The following is a 22,553-nucleotide window of genomic DNA, read 5'->3' as shown; positions in this document are numbered from 1 at the left end:
GAGTGGGACATTTGAAATTCTACTTTGTGATTGGCTGATTCATGTGCTATGCATGCGCTTTATCCACCCACACACATAACACGCACCAACGAACACACAACTGTCCGACCATGGCAGGGAAAATCTCTCTCTCTCCCATAGAAAATAATAAGTGTAATAAATTGCATAACTCATCAACGGTTGATTTAAGACGGAAGTGTCATAGAAGAAAAAGTGCTTAGAATTGCGTAAAGTATAAGGTGAGTTAGCCACTTTTGTTGTCAGTGAGTTGGGTGTAAGTACGAAATAATACCACCTATCTGTGATTGTGATTGGTGGAAGTAAATCGCGTGTAACTCGTTTATTATCAATTTGCGAGAGAAATGTCATAGAAGAAAAGATTCTTAGAATGACCAATTGTACTAGAAAATGTTAAAGAAAAGTCGAAAATCGGATGAGGGCAACGTGTAAAATTTGACCCCATCCCGCACCCACCTTCTCCAATATCTCCCTCTTCTCCAGAGTCAGAACCACTCATTTCCTCTTCTCAGCTGGTGGGGCCATCGTCTCACACACACGAGTACGAGGCAGGAGAGGAACAGCAGGCCTGCAGTATGTTGGGCACCACCACAAAAGCGGGCATGTGGGCAGCCATAGCGACAAGCGTGCAGTCACCATGGTAGGTAGGCGGGAAATGGGGAGGATGCAGGGGTGCTCTAGTGGACATCAGAGGAACTATGCACCAAAACACAGCTGTTTATCACCACGCTGCAAGTTTAAAGTAGGGATGAACATGTTGGCTTTTTTTTTTTTTTTTTTTTTTTTTTTTTAAATATAGGTCCCAGGACCCGAGTCCAAAATGTCTGAGACTTAGGGTGTCCAGGACTTAGGCTTCCGGGTCTTAAAGGGATTACTGTATATCGGAAAAAGTCTGATAAAGCCAGGAACAGTCTGCACTGCCTGACCTCTTCAGCTGTGTTCACCACAGTAAGGTAAATAAAAGATATGTTTATCAGTGTACAGTACAGTATTATTATACAGGCAAGTCCCGGCTAACAAGCAGTCGCATAACGAGAATATGCTATTACAAAGTCTTGGAATTTGCACCACCGCCTGTTTAACGAGCAGGTAAAAATACGCACTTACAAGAATCGAGATGGGGATCGCGCCGTACCTGTCTGCCGTGTTTACCTCGGTGGCTAGGAAACGAGTCACACGCTAGTTCCGCGAGCCTCTTCCTGCCATATCTTCGTAAACATTCTTCCAGCCAAGAATGCCCAGTCAAGGTCGGTCTTGAAGCGTGCTTTTTTTTTTTTTTTTTTCTGTGTCCAGGATTACAGTATCACCATGTCTTCTAAGCATTCCATTGTGGAGGAGTTGGGCCTTTGATTCTCCCACCAGCCTCCCACAACCGCACCCTCTCATGCCTCGGAGAGAGGAAATGAGCCAGCCAAGCAGTGGTGGAGCACAGCTGGCATATGTCACGGAAGACACTTGAACCCAAATAAGACATCCATTTGCTTGTTGAATATGTTTTTCTTCCATTTTCTAATGCTGTTAGGGGTATTACCCTCTTGTATTAACCACTTATTCCAGCTTAAAATGATCAGAAGTCAGTTTTGGTGGTTTGGGGGGAGGTTGCTCAGAGGCGTTGCACCCTAACCCTGTTTTTCCCATAAGTTCTTCACTTCGTTTAATGAGAGTTCAGCTAACAAGCAAAATCCTTGCCCCCAATTAGCTTGTAAGATCGGGATGCACCTGTACAGTATATATCATATGATTATTGTAGTGAATGTATAATACAGTACAGTACAGGTATACTGTACCTCGATATACAATACCCCTAGATGCGATACCCCAGCGTAATGATGAGGGTAGAAATAACACCATACCCCTCCTACCAATGGCGAAACCCCGGTTTAACAATGTTTGTTTTTTTCTTTTTTTAAACCAATTTTGATTATATTTTAGACAGTTTGTGTTTAGGTTGATTTAGACACTGTTTTTAGACTTAAATTAATGTGTTTTAGCCATAGGTGGGGTGAACATTGTCATATTGGGGTACAGTTTGCTAAGCTTGACTTTTTCCAGACATATGACGATTTTCAGATTTTATTTGTTGGTTTTTGTGAGTTATTTACAGGTGTTAGGCTTAGGTTGGCTTATTTTACAGCTGTTAGGCCATTGAGATTAGCTTTAAACTTGTTTTTGGGCTCATTTGGGTGGGTTTTGGACTTGGTGGGGGGGGGGGAACCCAAGGTTGAAAAACACACCCCAATACTTTACATGTTAAATCTACCCCGATATACAATACCCCGCCTAACGATGGGTTTTATCAAAGCAATTGCATCGTTAAACTGAGGTACACCTCTACTGCAATAGTAGTGAAAACAGTTATTAATGTCTGATATAATCAGAAAAAGAGTGGGTTAGCAGGGGGAAGTCCTAGTGTCGCATTTGAAATTTCGCATTTTTCGGAATGGCTTGGGCCCCAATTAGTCCGTTTTAGTGAGGTTTTACTGGATAATTATTTGCATAGATAAATTTAAAAATAGGGCCATACAAAGTTTATCAGATGGCTTAGATAAGTGTGAAATTTTGAATTCTCGTGACAAATCAGAACATCTTTGTCATCATTCGGACTTCCTTTCCCACCCTAGCACGTCCATGGAAAGTTGTACGAGTACTGTACCTTGGTTTTTTCACCATGTTTAGGCAAATTCAGGTATATTATGTCATTATTGTGACATTATGTAAAATCTAACCTTGTAAAACATATAAATTCCAATGAAAAATGGCTGGTAAGCAAGGGTGAAGAAGCTGTATGTCACCATCATTTTTAAATATCCCACAACCCATACCTTGTCACAGCTCTTTTATAAGTTGGAACCAGATATTCAAAACTAAAAAGATAGAAAACTTATTGTTAACATGAAAGTAGAACACATAATGTAAACTGATGTGACAGCAAAACAGTTTCAAGTAATTTAGAATATTCGTCTGCTTAGTTAAGTGGGACATCCCACAAGCTGCTCACCCCTTCCCCTCTCCCCTTGTGTCTACCATTCTTCAAAATCAAATGAATGTTATATTTCATTGGCAGTTATACTTTTACTAAGGTAGGTTTTACCTGATTTTGCAGTAATGACAGTTTACCTTAATATGCCTAAACATGGTGAAAAAAACAAGGTACAGTACCATACTTGTGAAACTTTATGTGGACGTGTTTGATTTCTCCCGAGAATTCAAAATTTCACACGTATCTAGGTCATCTGATAAACTTTGTATGGCCCTGTTTTTAAATTAACCTTTGCAAATAACTATATATAATATTTTGTTGGAGAAGGTGGTGGCCGAATTGGTAGAGAGGCTGCCTGCAGTCCTAATGAACCCAGGATCGAATCCCGTCTGGGTCAGGGAACTGTTTAAGGATTTGAATTCCATAAAAGCAGACTTTACAGATCTACCAGAAGACCCACTGACATGTAAAAATACCCCTGTTAATACTGTACCAGTACACCAGTCTTGTATGAGACAAACCTAGCATGTATTTAATATGGATGGTGGGTGTTAGCGCTGAAGTGGTGACATGTGGAGATGTGTAGGAGGACTACTGGGCCTTGGAATAGGCCCTGAAGCCACTGCCCAGAGTCAGACACATTTAAAAAAAGAGGGTGGGGGGGGCCAAACTTATCATCAAACTGTTGTTATAACTCTTATAATAAAAATGTTTTGAAATACATCGTTAATAATGAATGCACCTGGACAACCAGTCAGCTGCCAGTTTTCAAAAGCTTAATGCTAGTCTCTTCGCAGAGCAAAACAAATAAACATGGTTAAATGATGTAACTTTTGTAACCCACTTAATATGATCTACAGAACTCTCTGTCTCTATATTGCCAGACACCTTAATCCTGTAAGGGATGGCCATAAACAAATCACCTCCATGTCGCTGTCCCCTGCCATTTCACTGTCCTCCCCCCAGCTCACACCCCCTTCTTTCATACCATACCACTCCATCCCTGCATCTCATCCTCAGCCTCCCCCTCCCCCCTTCCTCCACTTCACTCGCATACACTCTTCTTGTTAGTCTTTTGCTCTCCATCCTCTCTACATGTCCAAACCACCTTAGTGTATTTCTCCTAATGCTTTCTATCACATTCACACCACAACACTCCTTCACATCCTCATATGTCAGTCTCTCTGTCCATGCAACTCCGCATGCACCTCTCAGATAACTGATTTCCACTGCTCTCACTCTTGTGTCGTTCCAACTAGGTCCAAGCTTGACTTCCACACATCAGAGTTGGTATCACAATACCATTATGCAGCAACTTTTTTACATTCATGCTCACTTCCCTATTTCTTATCAATGCTTTAAAAAAAAGAAAAAAAAAAAAAAAAAAAAAAAAAGGCCACCTTTCTTCCTTGTTGTACCCTGTCAAGCACTTCATCCTCCAAACTTCCATCCTTAGTCATCACACAACCCACGTACTTAAATGCACTTACTTTTCCATTTCCTCAACCTCAACCTCACTGTACAGTCAGTGGCTTCATTTCTCTCGAAGACCATAACTTTACCCTCCCTACATTCACCTTTAAATTCCGTTTCTTACACACTCCCCCAAACTCATTCTTCATGCCTTGCAGTTCTACGGAACATTTTTCATTCATTCATTCATTCATTTATGGGGGAAAAAAAAAGTAAATTAAGCAGATTACAGGCTAATGAATCAAACTGCCATTTGTGTTCATGTAAATGAATTGAACTGAATTTAATTTGAATTGGAACCTATGAATATTTATGTTGCAGGAATTGACTCTAAATTGGAGTTTATAAAGTCAAATTGAACCCAGTCCGATTCTAACCATGTACAGTCAGGGAAAGTTCCACATTACCCACTGTTCGGAGCATTGGTTGTCTACGAACACTCACGAAGCATCAGCCAGACCCCACCTGTCTGGTAACTGTGAGTGGAAGGGAGGGTGGCCGGGGGTGGGAGGGTTTGGAGAGTTGCTAACGTCACAGTATCAATAGCTGATGATAATGCGTCCGACGATTTGTTAAAGTGCAAAAGCGGTATATTGTTTGTATGGTATTATGCAGTCCTCTGTGTCTGTGTACATTACTGCATATATAATACATGTTCACTGTCAAAGGTATGCTTCTTTGCCTTCGTTTTGTAATGTTCAATAGGAAATATAGTTACAAAGACCAACTGATCTTATAATTACGACTTCCCACATCATTCTTTCTAAAGGAAAACGAAAAATCTGTCAGTCGTTCATACATTTTTTTTTTTTTAATTATTATACACTACCCAAGACTCTAGGTTCGAGATGAATAATTACTAGAATAACACCGGAAATTTTTGCAGACGGATTTTTGTAGTGGGATGACAGAGGATAAATAATTAAACAAATTTATAAGAACTGATATACAAGTATATATATATATATTGCAGGAGTAGACTATAGCACCAGTCGAGCAGGGCAGTACTCCCGAGGTGGATGGAAAGCTGATGACAGGGAGTGCTGGAGCTCCCGTTTCATCAGCCCTCAGGATTAGTCCCTGACCATCCCCCTTTGCTGAACTTTTTCAGTGTCTCCGTTACACAGAGAGTAGGCCAGCATGCTCTCCAATACAAATTTCTCTAACTATCTTCACCAAACTACATGCACAGTACACACTACACTTCCTATTCAAAATTCACCAAAAATGGCGTCAATTCACCCAGCCTCGGAGTCCCCAGGGGGGGGGACCATAAATGCCCCTGCCATCTGCTCCTCTCCCGGTGACGACTCGAGGTGCCTGGAACCACTGTCTGACTCTCTTCATCTAACTTTCGCTCTGTTGAGCACCACCTCTCCTCCTCTAAACCTCACCTTCTTTTTCTAACGGAGACTCAGCTGTCTGAGGCAACTGACAGCAAACCCTTTTCTGTATCTTCCTACTTTCTCTATACTCATTTCAAAGCCAAAGGTGGCTGTTGTGTATACATACGCAACGACTTATCTTGCTCTCGTGTTCCTGAACTTGATTCTTCTGAATTCTCCACACTCTGGCTTCGGCTTTCCTGTCATTCTCTGACTAAATATATCTGTGCTGTTTACTTATCCCCTAATTCTACTGACTATCAAAAATTCTTTGACTATCTTACTTCTACAATGGAACACATTCTGTCCATTTCTCCTTTCTCTGAAATCTCCATTCTTGGAGATTTCAATGTTCACCACCACCTTTGGCTCTCCTCTCCTTTCACGGATCCACCTGGTGAACAAGCCTACATCTTTTCTATCCTTAATGACCTAGAGCAGCTTGTACAGCACCCTACCCGTATCCCTGACCGCCTTGGGGAGAGCTCCAACATACTTGACCTCTTCCTCACAACTAATCCTTCTGCTTACTCTGTTAATCTTTTCTCTCCGTTGGGCTCCTCCGATCACAACCTTATTACCTTAACCTGTCCTATCACTCCGGTACGGCCTGTGGACCCTCCAGGGAAACGTCGTCTGTGGCATTTTGGAGCTGTGGACTGGGAGGCCCTCAGGCAGTACTTCTTTGATTTTCCCTGGAATGATTATTGCTTCCATGGCCGTGAGCCATCTGAGTGTGCCTTGCGCATTACGGAGGTTATTCTCTTGGGCATGGAAGCATACACTTCTTTCTCATATCCTTTGACTAATGCAAGAAAGCCTTGGTTTAATCACGCTTGTTCTAATGCTGTCCGCAACAAGGAGAAGGCCTACAAAAGGTACCGGAGCCAACCCACCCCTGAATCACATCATCTTTACGTTTCTGCCCAGAATCGTGCTAAGTCTGTTCTTCGCTCTACTAAAAATAATTTCATCCATACTAAATGCTCTCAACCCTCCAACTTGAATTCTTCCCGCTCCTTCTGGCACCTTGCCAGAAATCTTTCTAACAACTTTACCTCATCATCCTTCCCTCCTCTTTTCTACTCTGATGGTTCTGTAGCTATTTCTTCTACTGATAAAGCAGATCCCTTCGCACAGACTTTCTCCTCCAATTCCACCTTAGACGATTCCAGTGCTGTTCCTCCATCACTTCCCCCCTCTGACTTCCTCATGGCTGACATTAAAATTTCTTCAGTTGATGTATTTTTTGCCATCACTGGCCTCAGTACTGACAAGGCATATGGGCCTGATGGGGTCCCTCCTGTTGTTCTCAAGAACTGTGCTTCTGTCCTTACACCCTGCCTAGGCAAACTATTTCGCCTTTGTCTGTCAACTTGTACCTTTCCTTCTTGCTGGAAGTTTGCTCTCATTCAGCCAGTCCCAAAGAAGGGTGACCACTCCCAACCCTCCAACTATCGTCCAATTGCTTTAACGTCCTGTATTTCAAAAGTTTTCGAGTCAATTCTTAATAGAAAAATTTTAAGGCATCTTTCCTATCACAACCTTCTTTCCGATCGTCAGTATGGGTTCCATCAGGGACGCTCCACTGGCGATCTTCTCACCTACCTTTCAGACTCCTGGTCATCCTCCTTTTGGGACTTTGGCGAAAGCTTTGCCATTGCACTTGACATCTCAAAGGCTTTCGATCGAGTCTGGCATAAATCTTAAGTTTCCAAACTGCCCTCCTACAGTTTCTATCCTTCTATCTGTGCCTTCATCGCTAGCTTCCTTTCTGGTCGTTCTATAGCCGCTGTTGTAGACGGCCATCGTTCTTCTCCTAAATCTATCAACAGTGGTGTTCCTCAGGGCTCTGTCCTATCACCAACTCTCTTCCTTTTATTCATCAATGATCTTCTAAGCTGTACATCTAACCCTATCCACTCATATGCTGATGACTCCACCCTTCACCTTTCCATTCGGTTCCCGCAACACCCATCTCAACAGTTACTTCAAGAAACAAGGGATGAGGCTATGGCACACCTAATATCTGACTTGGCTCATATCTCTGACTGGGGTAAAAATAATATGGTTGTCTTTAATGCATCTAAGACTCAGTTCTTACACCTATCAACCCGACAAAATCTTCCACAGGTATACCCACTAATGTTTAATAATATTCAGCTTAATCCTGCATCATCCTTGAACATGCTTGGGGTTTCATTTACTCGGGACTTATCTTGGAAAGATCATATTACATCTCTTGTAAAATCTGCTTCCAAGAGATTGGGTGTGCTAAGCCGACTCCACTCTTTCTTTACCCCTGCACAATTGTTGACTCTATACAGGGGTTTTATCCGCCCCTGTGTGGAGTACAACTCTCATGTGTGGGAAGGCTCCCCACATACAGCTCTTCTCAATAGGGTGGAGTCAAAGGCTTTTCGTCTCATTAACTCTCCTCCTCTTACCGACTCCCTTCAACCTCTGTCTCTTCGCCGCACTGTTGCATCTTTATCTCTTTTCTATCGCTACTTTAATGGTCACTGCTCCTCTGAACTGTCTGCTTGCATTCCTCCACCTCTACGACGGACGCGTAGCACCTGTCTGGCAGCAAACTCTCATCCCTTTTCTATCCAACTCTCTAATGCAAGAGTTAACCGTTACTCCCAGTCTTTCATTTATGCAACAGGTCAGCTCTGGAACTGTCTCCCTCTGTCTGTATTTCCTGCTGCCTATGATCTCCAGTCTTTCAAACGTAGTGTGTCCAGGCATCTCAAAATGATCGGATCTTGAATTTGGCTCTCTATTGTATTTTGTTTTTCTCTTGGAGGGAACTGTTACTGCGGGCTCATGGCCTTTAGTTCCTTCTTCCTCGCATAAAATATATATATATATATATATATATATATATATATATATCATCATCATCATCATCATCAGCCGTTGAGGTCCACTGCAGGACCGGCCTATCCCCACCGAAGCAGGGACGATACAGCCAATGTATACCTAGTGGCTTAGGCTGTCTGGTAGAGATTGTATGTAGGGTAAGAAGTGCTTATGGGTGTGATTGTAGTGTTGTAGTGGCTTTGGATGTATGTGTAGTCTGTGAACCAAGTGTAATCGGCCCGCCTTAAGCCGACTGGGTGCAAGCGTACTAGTATGCGACACTGGTTCAACCACAGCACCCCTTGTGTCCGCCAAAGTGGTCAGTGGCTTGGTGAACGCTTTCCAAAGTTTTTACAACTCTGGTGGGGAGGCGAACCCCCGCCCACCACCGTGTGAGATGCACACTCTACCACTGTACCACAGAGGTTCATATATATATATATATACAGTAATCACTCTAATATCCGGACGCCCAATAACCGAACATCCCCACTACCCGGACCTTATCGTCCTGGGATCCAACATTCCCAAAATGGTCCGAAAACCCAAAAAAAATTTTAAAAAAATCGATTTTTTGCCGTCCGTAATTTGAACTTGTCGCGCACGCCGTGGGAGAGCATTGTTTTGGTTCGTCATTCCTCCGACGTCCAATAGAGCGCCGCTGCATCCTCCCCACTTCCCGCCTGTCTCTCACCGCGACTGGACCTACGCTCTTCGTAATTGCTGCCCACGGGCTCGCTTTTGTGGTGGTGCTGTACTTGCTGCAAGGCCTCCTGCTGCTCTCAGCCCTCCTCTTAGTGTGTGTGATGATGGCCCTGCCACCTGAGAAAAGGAAGAGAGTGGTGTTGACTCTGGAAAAGAAGAGGGAGATATTGGAGAAAGTTGATGCGGGTTGGTCTTCTTCACGCATTCTCCGCGAGTTTAACCTGGCCCGGTCGACTTTTTTCGATATCAAACGTTCCCGAGACAAACTCATGCAGTACACGGCTGACTTCTCGTCGAAAAGCAAACGCAAGGTGGAAAGGAAGGTTATGTTTACCCCCAAGTTTGCAGAATCGACCGATCCACATTGATTTGGTACCGACAGCAATGTGCAGCTGGTGTGATGGTACGTGGAACGGAGCTGAAGGCTGCTGCTGAGAAGTTTGCAAGGCTTCACGACGCCCTAGACTTCAAGGCATCCGAGGGTTGGCTCTTCGTGTTCAAGTTGCGACATGGCTTTACTAACCGTAAAGCACATGGCGAAGCATTGGACGCTAACGAGGATGGAGTTGACGAGTTTCGGCACAAGGTGAAAGGCTTGATCGACAGGGAGGGCCTCACTCTCGGTCAAGTCTATAACGCAGACGAAACTGGCCTATTCTATCACTCGCTGCCAATGAACACTCTAGCCGATGAGACGGAGAAGCGTGTACCTGGCTGCAAGCTTTCTAAGGAACGGATATCTGCTTTGTGTTGTGCCAGTGCTAACGGCATGCACCGGCTTAAGCCCGTTGTTGTTGGCCGTGCAAAGCAGCCTCGGTGCCTTCGTGGGGTGATGGATGTCCTTCCTGTCGTATGGTACCATTCTTTGAAAGCATGGTTCACAGCTGTGATTTTCAAAGACTGGTTTCACCGTCACTTCGTCAAGGAGGTCATCCAGTACCAGACGAAGACACTGGGAATCCCTCACGACCAGGTAAAGGCTCTCCTTCTGCTCGACAATGCACCTGCCCACCCGTGCGACAAGGACTTGGTTGCTGAGAATGGCCGTATTAGGTGCATGTTTCTGCCACCTAATACGACTGCTCTCATTCAACCCATGGACCAAGGAGTGATCGTGGCAACAAAGCGCCTGTACCGTCGGAAGTTCCTGGACGAGGTGATGGTTGTTCTCGAGGACGAGGACGAGCGCAGGGAAGGACATGACACTCGAGGCAAGCGGACTTTGGAAAACCTTCGCCGCTACAACATCAAGTCTGCGCTGTACAACTGGGCTAGTGCATGGAAGGAAGTCCCTGTGAAAACTCTTGAAAATGGTTGGTCTCGTCTGCTTCTCGGAACAGATGTGGAGTACGATTTTCTGGGCTTTGACGTGGATGACTTTCATGCACGGCTACGTACGCACGGCGACATTGTTGATGTGGACGATGTACGTGAGTGGTTGGACGACGACGAGGGCGATCCTGGGTATCAGACGTTGTCTGATATCGAGATCGCGTCTTCGGTTGCTGGTGTCAGTCCCGAACTTGAAGAGTCCGACGACGAAGGCGACAATGATGCGGACTCCTCTCAGCAGGACACTACTTCAGCCATCCCCAAGCTGAGCGCACTCCGGGAACATCTAGAGTTCATCCTAGACTACCTGGAACACCCGGACTGCGACAGGGAGATGGGGCCCTTGGGACTCGTGGAGGAAGTGCGTGCTTTCCGGCAGCGCATCATCAATCGCCAGAATCATTGGTCCTTGCGTCAGTCAACGATTGACAGTTTTTTCAGGCCTGTGACCCCTGCTGTGCCAAGCCCTGGCTCCACTCCGTTGCTTCCCCAAGACAGGCCCTCGTGCTCCGAGCCACAGCCCAGCACATCAGCTACAGTGGAGTCACCGCTCAATGTGAGTTTGCGGCTTTTGTCAGACTCTTCTGTAGTCGGTACGCCATCACCACGACCCAGTGATGCACCCCTTGGTCGCCTGCCAGTGATACTCTCGGACTCTGACAGTGAATAAACAGCAAGAACTTCTCCACTAGACCACACGGGAATTTTGAGTGTTGTGCAGTGAAAAAAAACGGTGTGTTGTGTTAAGGTTTTCGAAATGAGAGAAAAGACTCAGTGGAAACAAAATTTAACGTAACTAACCTTCTTTGTTTTGGATTTGGAAAATAAAAAAAAATTGGGAAAAGTTTATGTGCAACACAAAATTAAAATGGAACATTATTTGGACTAAAGTGAACACTGTGAAGAGAATGGACTTCTGTGTGTTATTGACTAAGTTCAGTGCAAGACTTCAGGAAGAGTGTACTGCAAGTGCTTCAGGAAATCGTTCTTACTGTCAGAGTCCGAGAGGAGGCGGTTATTCATCGAGGTGGCCAGGGACTTGCTGTAAGTAGCCAGAATGTTTCATATTGTACTTTTTTCCATACTATACTTACCAGAATGTTTCATACTGTACTTTTTTCCATACTATACTTACCTCATGCATGTGCAGTAGGAATGTGTTTTTCAGAGTTAGGCTAGGTTAGGGTCCATAAGCACCAGAATGTTTATTAATGTATGAACATACTTCTAAACCCTCATTTTATGTTTCTTTTGCATTTATTTCAGTCATTTATGTGCCTTATTGGTGTGATTTGGGTCTTAAATAGGTGCTATGCATGTCCAGAGGGAGTTGTATAGGTGTTTCTCTGAGTTAGGGTCCATAAGTACAAGTCCATAAGCTGGGGCCCAATATCCGGACGAAACCAATAACCGAACCTACCGATGGCTCTATTGATCCGGATATTGGAGGGATTACTTTATATATTATAGATATAGATAGATAGTGGCTTTGTTTTCAAATCAACACAAAATATGAATATATCTTATATTGTTACTAGTATCTCCTGGGGAAATGTCTCATGTTAAAGTCGACAGGGAATGAAAGCATTCAAACGTCTGTCCAAATCCAGCAAACTTCCATGACATTCCTGACAGAACTAACTCTACAGACTTCTACGTATTATTATTTATTTTTTTTTTTAAATAAAATGCTAGCACCATAATTATCATATATCCTGACTAAATTAACTCAAACACCATCCCAGTCGTAAACTGCAGACTTACACGTGATTCCCAACTTAACACCAAACCCTCCCCTGCCCCCAATCCCCCGCCTCCCCCTCCTTCACAATTACAGTTACCAGACACCTGAGGTCTGGCTGCCACTTCACATTCACCCGTCTCACACCAATGCTTTGCAAGGTGGGTAATGCGGAACTTTCCCTGACTGTACAAAGTGATTGGTGATAAAGTTGAGTATAATAATGGTCTTGGGATAAGGCTACCGAGTATTACAGGGGAACTTTAACCCCTCCGTGGCCGCCGGCATTGAATGACGTTTAGCCAATAAATGGCCGCAGGCTTCGTTTAAGCGCGGCCTATTAAAAAACTGCAAAAATTTTTGGGAAGTGAACGAACGTTCTGAACATCTTCAGACTGACATACACTACACTCCCATACACCCCATCAAACAGTTCAGAGCCTGCTGTTGTGGTGAGTGGATTTTCGATTTTTTCGCTCCTGGCCATGCCTAAACAAGCACAACTACACCCGTTATCTTGACCCAGGCAGAACACAGCCACCTGTTTATGATTATGAAGTACAGTAAAACCACACTAATTGGGGCCTAAGCCAGTCCGAAAAAAGCAAAAGTCCGATAAAAGCGACATCAGGACTCCCCCCTTGACTTCTCCTTTTGTTATGCACAGAGGCTTGCTTGCCATTCATGCATTTATTCTCTCTCTCTTTCTCTCTCTCTCCCTACACTGGGCACTTCTATTTTACTTCACATATTTTTTGACTTCGTCATCACCTTCATCTTCACCTTCCCATTCATTTTTACCTTCTCTTTCAGTTCACTCTGACTTTCACATTCACTTTCATATTCTCTTCCATGCTCATTTCATATTCACCTTCACCTTCACACTCACTTTCACTATCACTCATTTTGAATTTTCCTTTCACCTTCACTTGCAACCTTACTTTCACATTTTCCTATACAATTATTCACTCACCTTCATTTTTGCCCTCCCTTCTTTTACTATCACATTCACCTCCACTACACTCACACCTTCACTTTCACTTTCAACTTTTTTTTCACCTTCAACTTTCACCTTCATCTTCACTTTTACATTCATTTTCACCTTCACTTTCACCTTCATTTTCTCCTTGGCCTTTACTTTCACCTTCACTTTCACCATCTTCACTTTTACATTCATTTTCACCTTCACTTTCACCTTCATTTTCATTCATTTTCACCTTCACATTCACCCTCACTTTCACTTGACTTCATTTTCACCTTCACCTTCATTTTCATTCATTTTCTTCTTCACTTTCACCCTCACTTTCAGCTTCACTTTCACTTTTGACTTCATTTTCACCTTCACCTTCATGTTTACTTTCACCTTCATGTTTACTTTCACCTTCATCTTCACTTTCACATTCACTTTTACTTTCACCTTCTCTTTCACCCTCACTTTCACCTTCTACTTTCACCTTCACTTTCACTTTCCACCTTCACTTTCACTTCTACTTTTGCCTTCACTTTTACCATCACCTTCACTTTCACACTACCTTCACTTTCACCTTCACAATGCCTTAACTAACCTTCACTTTTTCATTCACTTTCACCTCTCCTGGAGACAGAGAGAAAAAAAAAAAATTTGGTTTTACACCAGCTATCCCCGAAGGGCTAAGGGGTTGCCCCAGAATAGAGGACTTTTGGACTGGAGTGTGTAGCATTTTATGACCGGATGCCATTCCTGATGTCTACCAATGACCCTTGGGTGGATTCAATCCTCCGACCCTTCGGTCAGAGCGGAGCGCCCTAACCCACTGAGCCACGGCTGCTAGTAGAGAACCCTCAATTTTACTCTCATTTTCAGTTATTTTCATTTTCAGTTTTACCTTTCTCTCTCTCTCTCACCGGAGAGGGATGGGGAGGAAGGGAAGGTATGGAGGAGGAGAGAGAGAGGAGGAACCGATGTTATGGTATCTCCTCCGCTTGTTTGTTTATTCATTTATTTCAAGAGAGGACTGCTTCTGGCTTTATTGGACTTTTCCTGACGCATAAGAATTTAGTCCACTTGGCTCCTCGAGTCCGATAAAAGCGAATTCCGCTATATTGAAGTCCGTTATATCGAAGTTTTACTGTAATACAGGCACAAACAAAAGAGACGTGATAATAAGTGAAAAATACAGTTTTATCTTGGTATCTTTACCTATTTGCTCCGGTTTGCTGTAATGGTTTGGATCATTAGAGGCACTGCAACTTGTAGAAAACTGTGAAGACTTTCAGGAAGTGAACGAAAATCTGGGACATGAGACTGACCTTGACATCACCCTCTCACATATCATCTGTCAGTTCACCACCTGCTGTTGTGACGAGCAGATGTACAATTTTTTCGCTCGTGGCCATGCCCATTATCTCGACCCAGATAGAAAATACAGTCTTTTTCCTCCCTTGCCAAACACAGACAACCACCCTGTTTACGAGGCAGCAATATGTATTGCAAAAATAACAGGGTAAAATGATAACGATAACATAAAATGACAGAGAAAGATGAACATGTTATTACGGAAAAAATACGTTTTCCCTCGTCTGTAAACGTATTTACTTCTGCTTTGTCTCTATATTCGTAATAATTAGACTTATCCTTAGTTCTGAAACTGCATTACAATTCTATTTTTAGCCATGTTTGTGGTGTGGGTGCTCGAAGTTGCAACTCAACTTCCATATTTCTAATCGGATCTGACCCTTCAATTTGTTCTCCCGTGGCAGAGCCTAGCATCGGAGGACGTGCAATTTTCTCATTTAGGACTGAAAATTCAACCCTTTTGTTCCCTTTTCCAAGCATGGGCACAACGGTAATGTAAAAAATAACTCAAAACTACCATAAACAAATTTTATATCAAAAAGGTGAAAAAGTATTCATAACTTTTTTTTTTTCTAGCCATTCCAAACATATTATGTACTGAAATAATTCGATATCATCATATCTCATATATGCGCAACATTTCAGCACCATTTGCATTGTTTTGGGAGGTATAAAAAAAACAAAAAAAAACACCACCTGCCTAGTTGCGTTGCGGCAGCGCCCCTGGGCGGCGACATCGGTTGCCAACATTTCTGCAACTTCTGCGCTCCATTGTAAGCCACAGAATGCGTCTAGGAAGCTGGGATTTGCATTGTTAGGTGCATCTGAACTTTCTCTTCAATATTGCAAGAAAAAAAAAATCAATTTATGAAACTTCAAAAAATGGCCCAGGCATCTGCGTGGCGTGCACGGAAAATTCAGGGCCTTCGGCCACGGAGGGGTAATGGAAGAATAGCTGTGAAGGTAAAACATGTCAGAATGTTTAGTGAGTGTTGAACAAGATGGTTTCTGGAGTGGTTGCGACAGGTAGTAGAGGAACCTTGTGAAAATGACTGCTAGATAATTATGGCTTTCACCAGACTGAAAGAGCATATGATATGGTGGACTGGGTGGGACTGTGGAAGTTGAACACAAGAAACAATTCAGTATGTTCAATGGTAATTATATAGGGGGAGGTGGTGGTTGAATCAGTAGAGAGGTGGCCTGTAGTCCTAATGGATCCAGGTTCGAATCCCAGGTGGGACAGGGAACGGTTTAAGGATTTGAATTTCATTAAGCAGCCTTTACTGATCTACCAGAAAACCCGCCAACATGCTGTAAAAGTATCCATCCAAATACCAGTACATCATGAGACAGCCCTAGCTTGTACTTGATGTGCACAGTGTGTGTTAGTGCTGAAGTGGTGACATGTGGAGGTGTATGGTATGTGAGAGGACTACTAGGCCTAGGAAACAGGACATGAAGCCTGTGCCCAAAGTCACACACACACACACACACACACACACACACACACACACACACACACACACACACACACACGCATGCAGGCATGCACACACACAACAACAAATGCCCATCAACCAGATGTGGCCTGTAAGGGTTCAAGTCTGAAGGATACTTTGGGTTTACTGCTTACATAATGCCACTCAGGGACAAGTGACTGGTTGTATCATTTATAGAGGCTTCAGCATTCTTGCATGTGTCAGCTTTGGTCACCTAATGGCAGCTGCTGCCCATGCTGCTCAATCTCTGACATCCTTTTTCAGTCCCCGTTATCCCTGAGGTAACACTATGACCTCATCCTAGGTCTTCAGCCTGCCTTTCACAACCCTTCCCCCAGTGTTCACACTTCAGGTTCATAATATCGGACTTTGTGTTCTTGATTACACTGGATTCAGTGTTATTCCTGTTAACAGCAGATTTGCAAGACAAAACTGAAGAGGCATTATCCCAGTCTATACAGTGATTCTCATCTCTCATATGTACAAAGAAAGGATTGGATAATGTCTTGTCCTACACTGTCCACACCCAGTTGCCATCCCCCATCCCTTCAACATGATCAAACCATCGCAGCCTACCCCTTGTCATCACAGCAATACATTGAAGTCCCATCCTTCCTCTCAACTCAATTGTAAACCTAGCCCCCCCAGGCCTCGCATTCAAGGACACACTACACATCCATTTAATCATTACCATATCTGTGCTTTTGGGCCTATGAATATCCTTTTCCATTACTGCCCAGGTCTTACTATCATACAGCATTATACTACATGCTGCACACACAGATCCCTTAGCATGGAGGGAAAGACCTCTCAATGTTAGGAGAAACAACAGCTCTCGGAACTTAACCATTCCTTACCCTAGCCACAGAGCTCACACATACCATGTCCAGCAAGTTAAAAAACTCCTCGACACACTCAAGAGATTCTCCAGCATGATCAGTGATTTGTTTTTTAATTTCTGGAATTAAATGCTTAACCCCAGTCCCCTACTGGTATTTTCCTGATAGAGCATTAAAGGACTGAATGTTTAATGGAAGCTTCTTTGAATAGTATTTTTAATTGAAAAGTTTTGTTCTCTCCCAGATTGGCTTGAAGATTGGTGTACGACAGAGAGGCTGTAATGGATTAAGCTACACACTGGATTATGCTAAAGAAAAAAGTAAACTTGATGAGGAGGTAATGCAGGATGGTGAGTATTAGAAGTTAAACTAGGTTTTAAGCAAATCATAACTTCTGCCTCCAATAATTTTGGGGTATTTGTTTGTTTTTTGTACTGAAATAAATCATAATATGAATGGAAGCTCTTTTCTGCAGTTTATTAATGTTTACTTTGGCTCTGGCTGTTGCAGGAGTTCGGGTTATTATTGACAAGAAGGCACAGCTGACTCTTCTTGGGACAGAGATGGACTATGTCAGTACTAAATTAGCCTCAGAATTTGTGTTCAATAATCCTAATATTAAGGGAACTTGTGGGTGTGGTGAAAGTTTCTCTATATAATATGATCTAATTATTTTTTTTAGTTTAGTTGTATATCATAAACAGTAAAGAACTGCATACTTAATCTAGTAAGTGCTTCATAGTCTAAGGAAATATAGCCTGTACAGTTTATTTTAATTATTATTATTATTTTTTTTTTTTTAAGGGTACTTAAGTATTTGAGACAAAGTTGTAACTGGCAGTAGCAATTTATATTTAGGCCCAGATTTATCTGTTTTACTTGAATCCAGAGTTTTGTTCATCATCATCATTGTCATCTTGATCATCCTGATCATGTGCTGTTGAGAAACTGCTTGTATCTGAAAACATTGGCAAACCAGATACTTTCCCTGAATTGGCAAAAATGTTCCAAAGTACAAGCAATTAACTTGTAAATAAAGGTAGCCATGTGCTGACTCATGTGTTCATATCTTGACCAGCAACGTGAAGTTTGTTTCCCATCTCTGACATGCACTTTTTCATTCACTGTATGCCATCTGCTTCCCAGTAAATGTTTACCACAGGGTCAGGTATAAAAAACTAATACGGGTACACCTGCCAGAGACTTTTTTAACCAAGCCCATGGCTTCTACATTACTGATGAGACAATAGAGAATTGGATGAATGGAGTATTTGTTTTTGGTATTGGTATTCATATAAATCCTGATGTTTATGAGTAAAAAAAAAAAAAAAAAAAAAAAAAAAAAAGTGAAGACCAGTTTTGAAGCATCTCTGAAGATTAATGCCCAGCTGTATACCTTTATATTTTCTCTTTATATTTATGTAGCTAATGTAATGTATCTTGACTACCTAATATAATTATGTATAATGCAGCAGTTATAGTACTACTGTATTGGTTGCTAAACGGGAAACAGAGGTCTTTCATATTTATATTCCAAATTCTTGTCAGTATCTAAATGGCACTTTATTCAAAATACTGTACGGTAATACTTGAGGTTGACTAGAGTTGAATGCTGGCAGGCAATATGATTAAAATACAAGTGATATTTGAAATTATATATTATAGACAGTGTCATGTACTTTTTGCAACTGATACATCAAAGGTAAGGTCAGAGCACAACACAATATTATATGTGTACATTTGGTAAGTATTCTCAGGTATTAGTTTGATACCCAGTGTTTGTTCCACTGTAACATTAAATCATATGTTTGTGATGCAGTTACCAATCTAAAAAATATTTAAGATATTCTGTTTGGTTTGGTTTTGAGCAGTACATGAAACAAAGAAAAAGTAAAGGAATAGGTTGACCCAGTGCTGTTGTATTGTTACTTTTAAAAATGCAGTAGGTTATAGAGTCTGAACTATGATTACTTCTCCTTTATTCTTAAAGGTATTCTTCTTACCCATGATCAGTTTAGTCATAACCATACTCTCAGAAATTAGAAGATAATTATACTGTTGGTAACCCAACAGATAATACAGTACTAACCAACAGGAAATAATGCATTTCAGCTGAATTGCAAGTATTTTTTCTTTTGGATGATTTTTAGCAACAAAGTGTCAGTAGTTAAGGCTTCATGTATATACTGTACAGAAAGAATGAATTCTAAGTAATATATAAGTTTATTTTATCCTCATCATGTACTGTATCAATAAGCCATTTCTTTATTAAGTTGTAAAACCTCTATAAGACTTCAACAAAAGCAGTGAATATAAAAACATGATCATCTCCATAACAGTGTATGATGCATTTCATTTCTCCTGGATCTTAATTCACATGCACAACAGTAGTTACGACTGTCCAAAAAAATGCTCAAACATAATAATCCACGAATACTATGAATGTGTTTAGTGAATATTAAAATTCATCTTAACCTTGTTTCTCATGTATAAATGGGGTGGGAGAATCTAAGAGCATGCCGCACTGATTTCTTTCAAGATATTATGCAAAGCAGAACGAAAAATCTAGTTACAGTTGACCAGTTTACCCCCTCTAATGTCGTAGGATGCATGAGACTGTTTACAATATCTCTAAGTTGGTACAGTGTATATGGACGGCTAAGTGGTTGTAGTTAATCACTCCTATCCAATTTCAGTCATCTGTACTGGAGCATAGGGAATATGTGAGAAGTATTGTCTCTCTTGTCCACTGGGACGCTGTCAAAAGGGCTACAAATTCCACAGTCATTATGACCCATAACACTATAATACATCATACTCCCCATACAACTGTACTAAAAAATAAAAAATAAAAACAAAAAAAAAATAAAAAAAGTAAATATTGTTGCCTACCAATCTCCCTTTAATCCATACTTATCTAAAAACTGCTCTGTAGTGATGGAAAAGTTATTACTGAGAGTGACCCTGAAAAGGTGTCCAGTATCTTGGCTTGTGGTAGGTTCCTGTGTTGGTGAACATCCAGTTCTCCGTGCCACCTCATTAACTGCCATAACTACAACAAATATAACAAGTTCAATTAGAAAATATGCTGTTGTTCTCAATAATACAATAATATAAAACATATCACACAAAAAATTATGTAAAGACACATGATACAGTAGTAGCTTTACTTGGTTTAAAATTTATATTACAATGTAGGACATACCTGGTGATTTTTCAGCAATAGCAGCCAACTGAGAATCTGTGAGGTATTTGGCAGAGATGGTATCAGGGTGATAGTGGGTGCTTACAGCACTCTGATACAGTGATACCATATTGTGGTATCCTGGCAGATACATGCTGTCCACTACAGACCTGGAATGATAATCGTATAGAGTTCAACACAAATAGTTATAAGCATCACTGAGCCAGAGGCTAGAGAATGAGCAGTGAGAATTATAGCGTCTGCAAAAATGTCTGAGGGCATAAATCAACTAAAAACTAAATATTTTAGTAATGTGCATGGCCATCATGTGCCTTTAGAACATCGTGTATGCATTGTGATATGGAATCGCAAGTTTTTGCCATAATCATGTGAAATGCTAGCTCAGAGTACATGTGTTTGGGTCAGTTACAATTATAATTACTTGTCCTATTACTCAATTACAATTACCAGGAAGGAAATGCTAAGTACAATAACAATTACTCAGTTTTAATAATATATTTCCATATTACGTGGAGAGTGTGAGTGCATTCAAGTACTTGGGTAGTGTGATGAGTAAGGATGGAACTTTGGGGGATGAAGTGCATGAAAGGGTACAGCAGGGAAGGAAGATTGTTGGATCACTGAAAGCAGTGATGAGAAATTGGGAGGTGAGTATGGAAGTTAAGAAGTCACTGCATGACAGTATTGTGATCCCTACCCTGACGTATGGAAGCGAGGCGTGGACCTTGCAAGAGGGGAATAAGTCAAGAGTGAGAGCAGTGGAAATGAGTTACTTGAGAGGAGCATCTGGAGTGACATGGAGGGACAGGCTGACCAATGAAGAAGTAAAGGAACGTTGTGGGGTGGATGTGGATGTGGTTGAGAAGATTAGGAAAAATACATTGAGGTGGTTTGGACATGTGGAGAGAATGGAGAATGAAAGACTGACTAAGAGGGTGTATGTAGGTGAGGTAGAGGGAGGGGTAGACCAAGGATGAGGTGGAGGGATGGAGTTGATAGGTATATGAGGGAGGGGGGGGGTGAGTTGGGGGGAGGGTAGTCAAATGGTGGGTGACAGAGCGACTTGGAGGCGTTTTGTCTGCGGCCATCCTTTGTGAGATTAGGGCTTCAGGCTATAAATAAATAGATAGACAATTACAGCAAAGTTAGAGTTCAGTTATATATTTCAATCACCTTTTTTTTTTTTATAGCATAAACTGAACTAATCACTAATACATGAAAAAAAAAAAAACACATATATATATATATATATATATATATATATATATATATTTCAATCACCTTTTTTTTTTTTTTATAGCATAAACTGAACTAATCACTGATATCTGAAAAAACACACATAATATATATATATATATATATATCATCATCAGCCGTTTGAGTATTCACTGCAGGACCGGCCTATCCCGACCGAAGTCGGGACGATACAGCCAATGTATCTCTACCAAGTGGCTTAGGCTGTCTAGTAGAGATTGTATGTAGGGTGAGAAGTGCTTGTTAGTGTAATTGTCATGTTGGAGTGGCTTTGGATGTGTGTGTAGTCTGTGAACCAAATGTAATCGGCCCGCGCAAGCCGACTGGGTGCAAGCATACTTTATAGTAAGCAACACTGGTTCAACCACAGCACCCCTGGTGTCCGCCAATGTAGTACGAGGCCGAGTGAACACTCCCAAAGTTTATTACCCTGGCAGAGCGCGAACCCTGGCTCACCCGTGTATGAAATGCACATGCTACCACTGTACCACAGAGGCTTCATATATATATATATATATATATATATATATATATAATACAGCTACCATAAACTGACTTAGGACCTCCTCCCACAAGGTATTAAAAAACACAGAAATCATAGTACACTCGTATCATAGTATATCACAATGTTTGTTCATGAAACGCCATTCATTAATATGAAATCACGTTTCCCTTGTTTTTCAGGACCGGTTGGATACGTTTTGGCATGGAATCACTTAGATCTCTAAAGTAATCTAAGGACATTTCTTTGCACCAAACATTTGTCAGTTCTGTCTTGATGTTGTCCAGATTGGGTGTCTTCTTCTCTTCCATGATTTTCTTCATCTTTGCCCAGCAGTTTTCTATCGGATTTCGATCAGGACTGTTGCCAGGCCAGTCGAGGACTTCAATCTGATTATCCTGAAGCCATTTTGTCACC

General features: G+C 41.8%; 1 protein-coding gene across 2 annotated transcripts in view; it reads left to right on the top strand.

Moving 5' to 3' along the window:
* MagR (Iron-sulfur cluster assembly 1 homolog MagR) overlaps positions 1-18,521 on the top strand; it is a 54,472-nt gene extending 35,951 nt beyond the window's left edge. For both annotated transcript variants that reach the window (XM_080276013.1, XM_080276012.1), the window contains exons 3-4: positions 17,420-17,525; positions 17,686-18,521. In XM_080276013.1, coding sequence (XP_080132139.1) covers positions 17,420-17,525; positions 17,686-17,834 — 255 coding nt within the window. In that variant the 3' untranslated portion in view covers positions 17,835-18,521. The remainder of the gene's footprint in view (positions 1-17,419; positions 17,526-17,685) is intronic.
* The last annotated feature ends 4,032 nt before the right edge of the window (positions 18,522-22,553 follow it).

This window comes from Coenobita brevimanus, chromosome 63 (assembly GCF_032717465.1).
Source record: "Coenobita brevimanus isolate Jiangsu-jjx chromosome 63, ASM3271746v2, whole genome shotgun sequence".
Lineage (NCBI taxonomy): Eukaryota > Metazoa > Arthropoda > Malacostraca > Decapoda > Coenobitidae > Coenobita > Coenobita brevimanus.
This window is presented reverse-complemented; position numbering and strand designations above follow the sequence as displayed.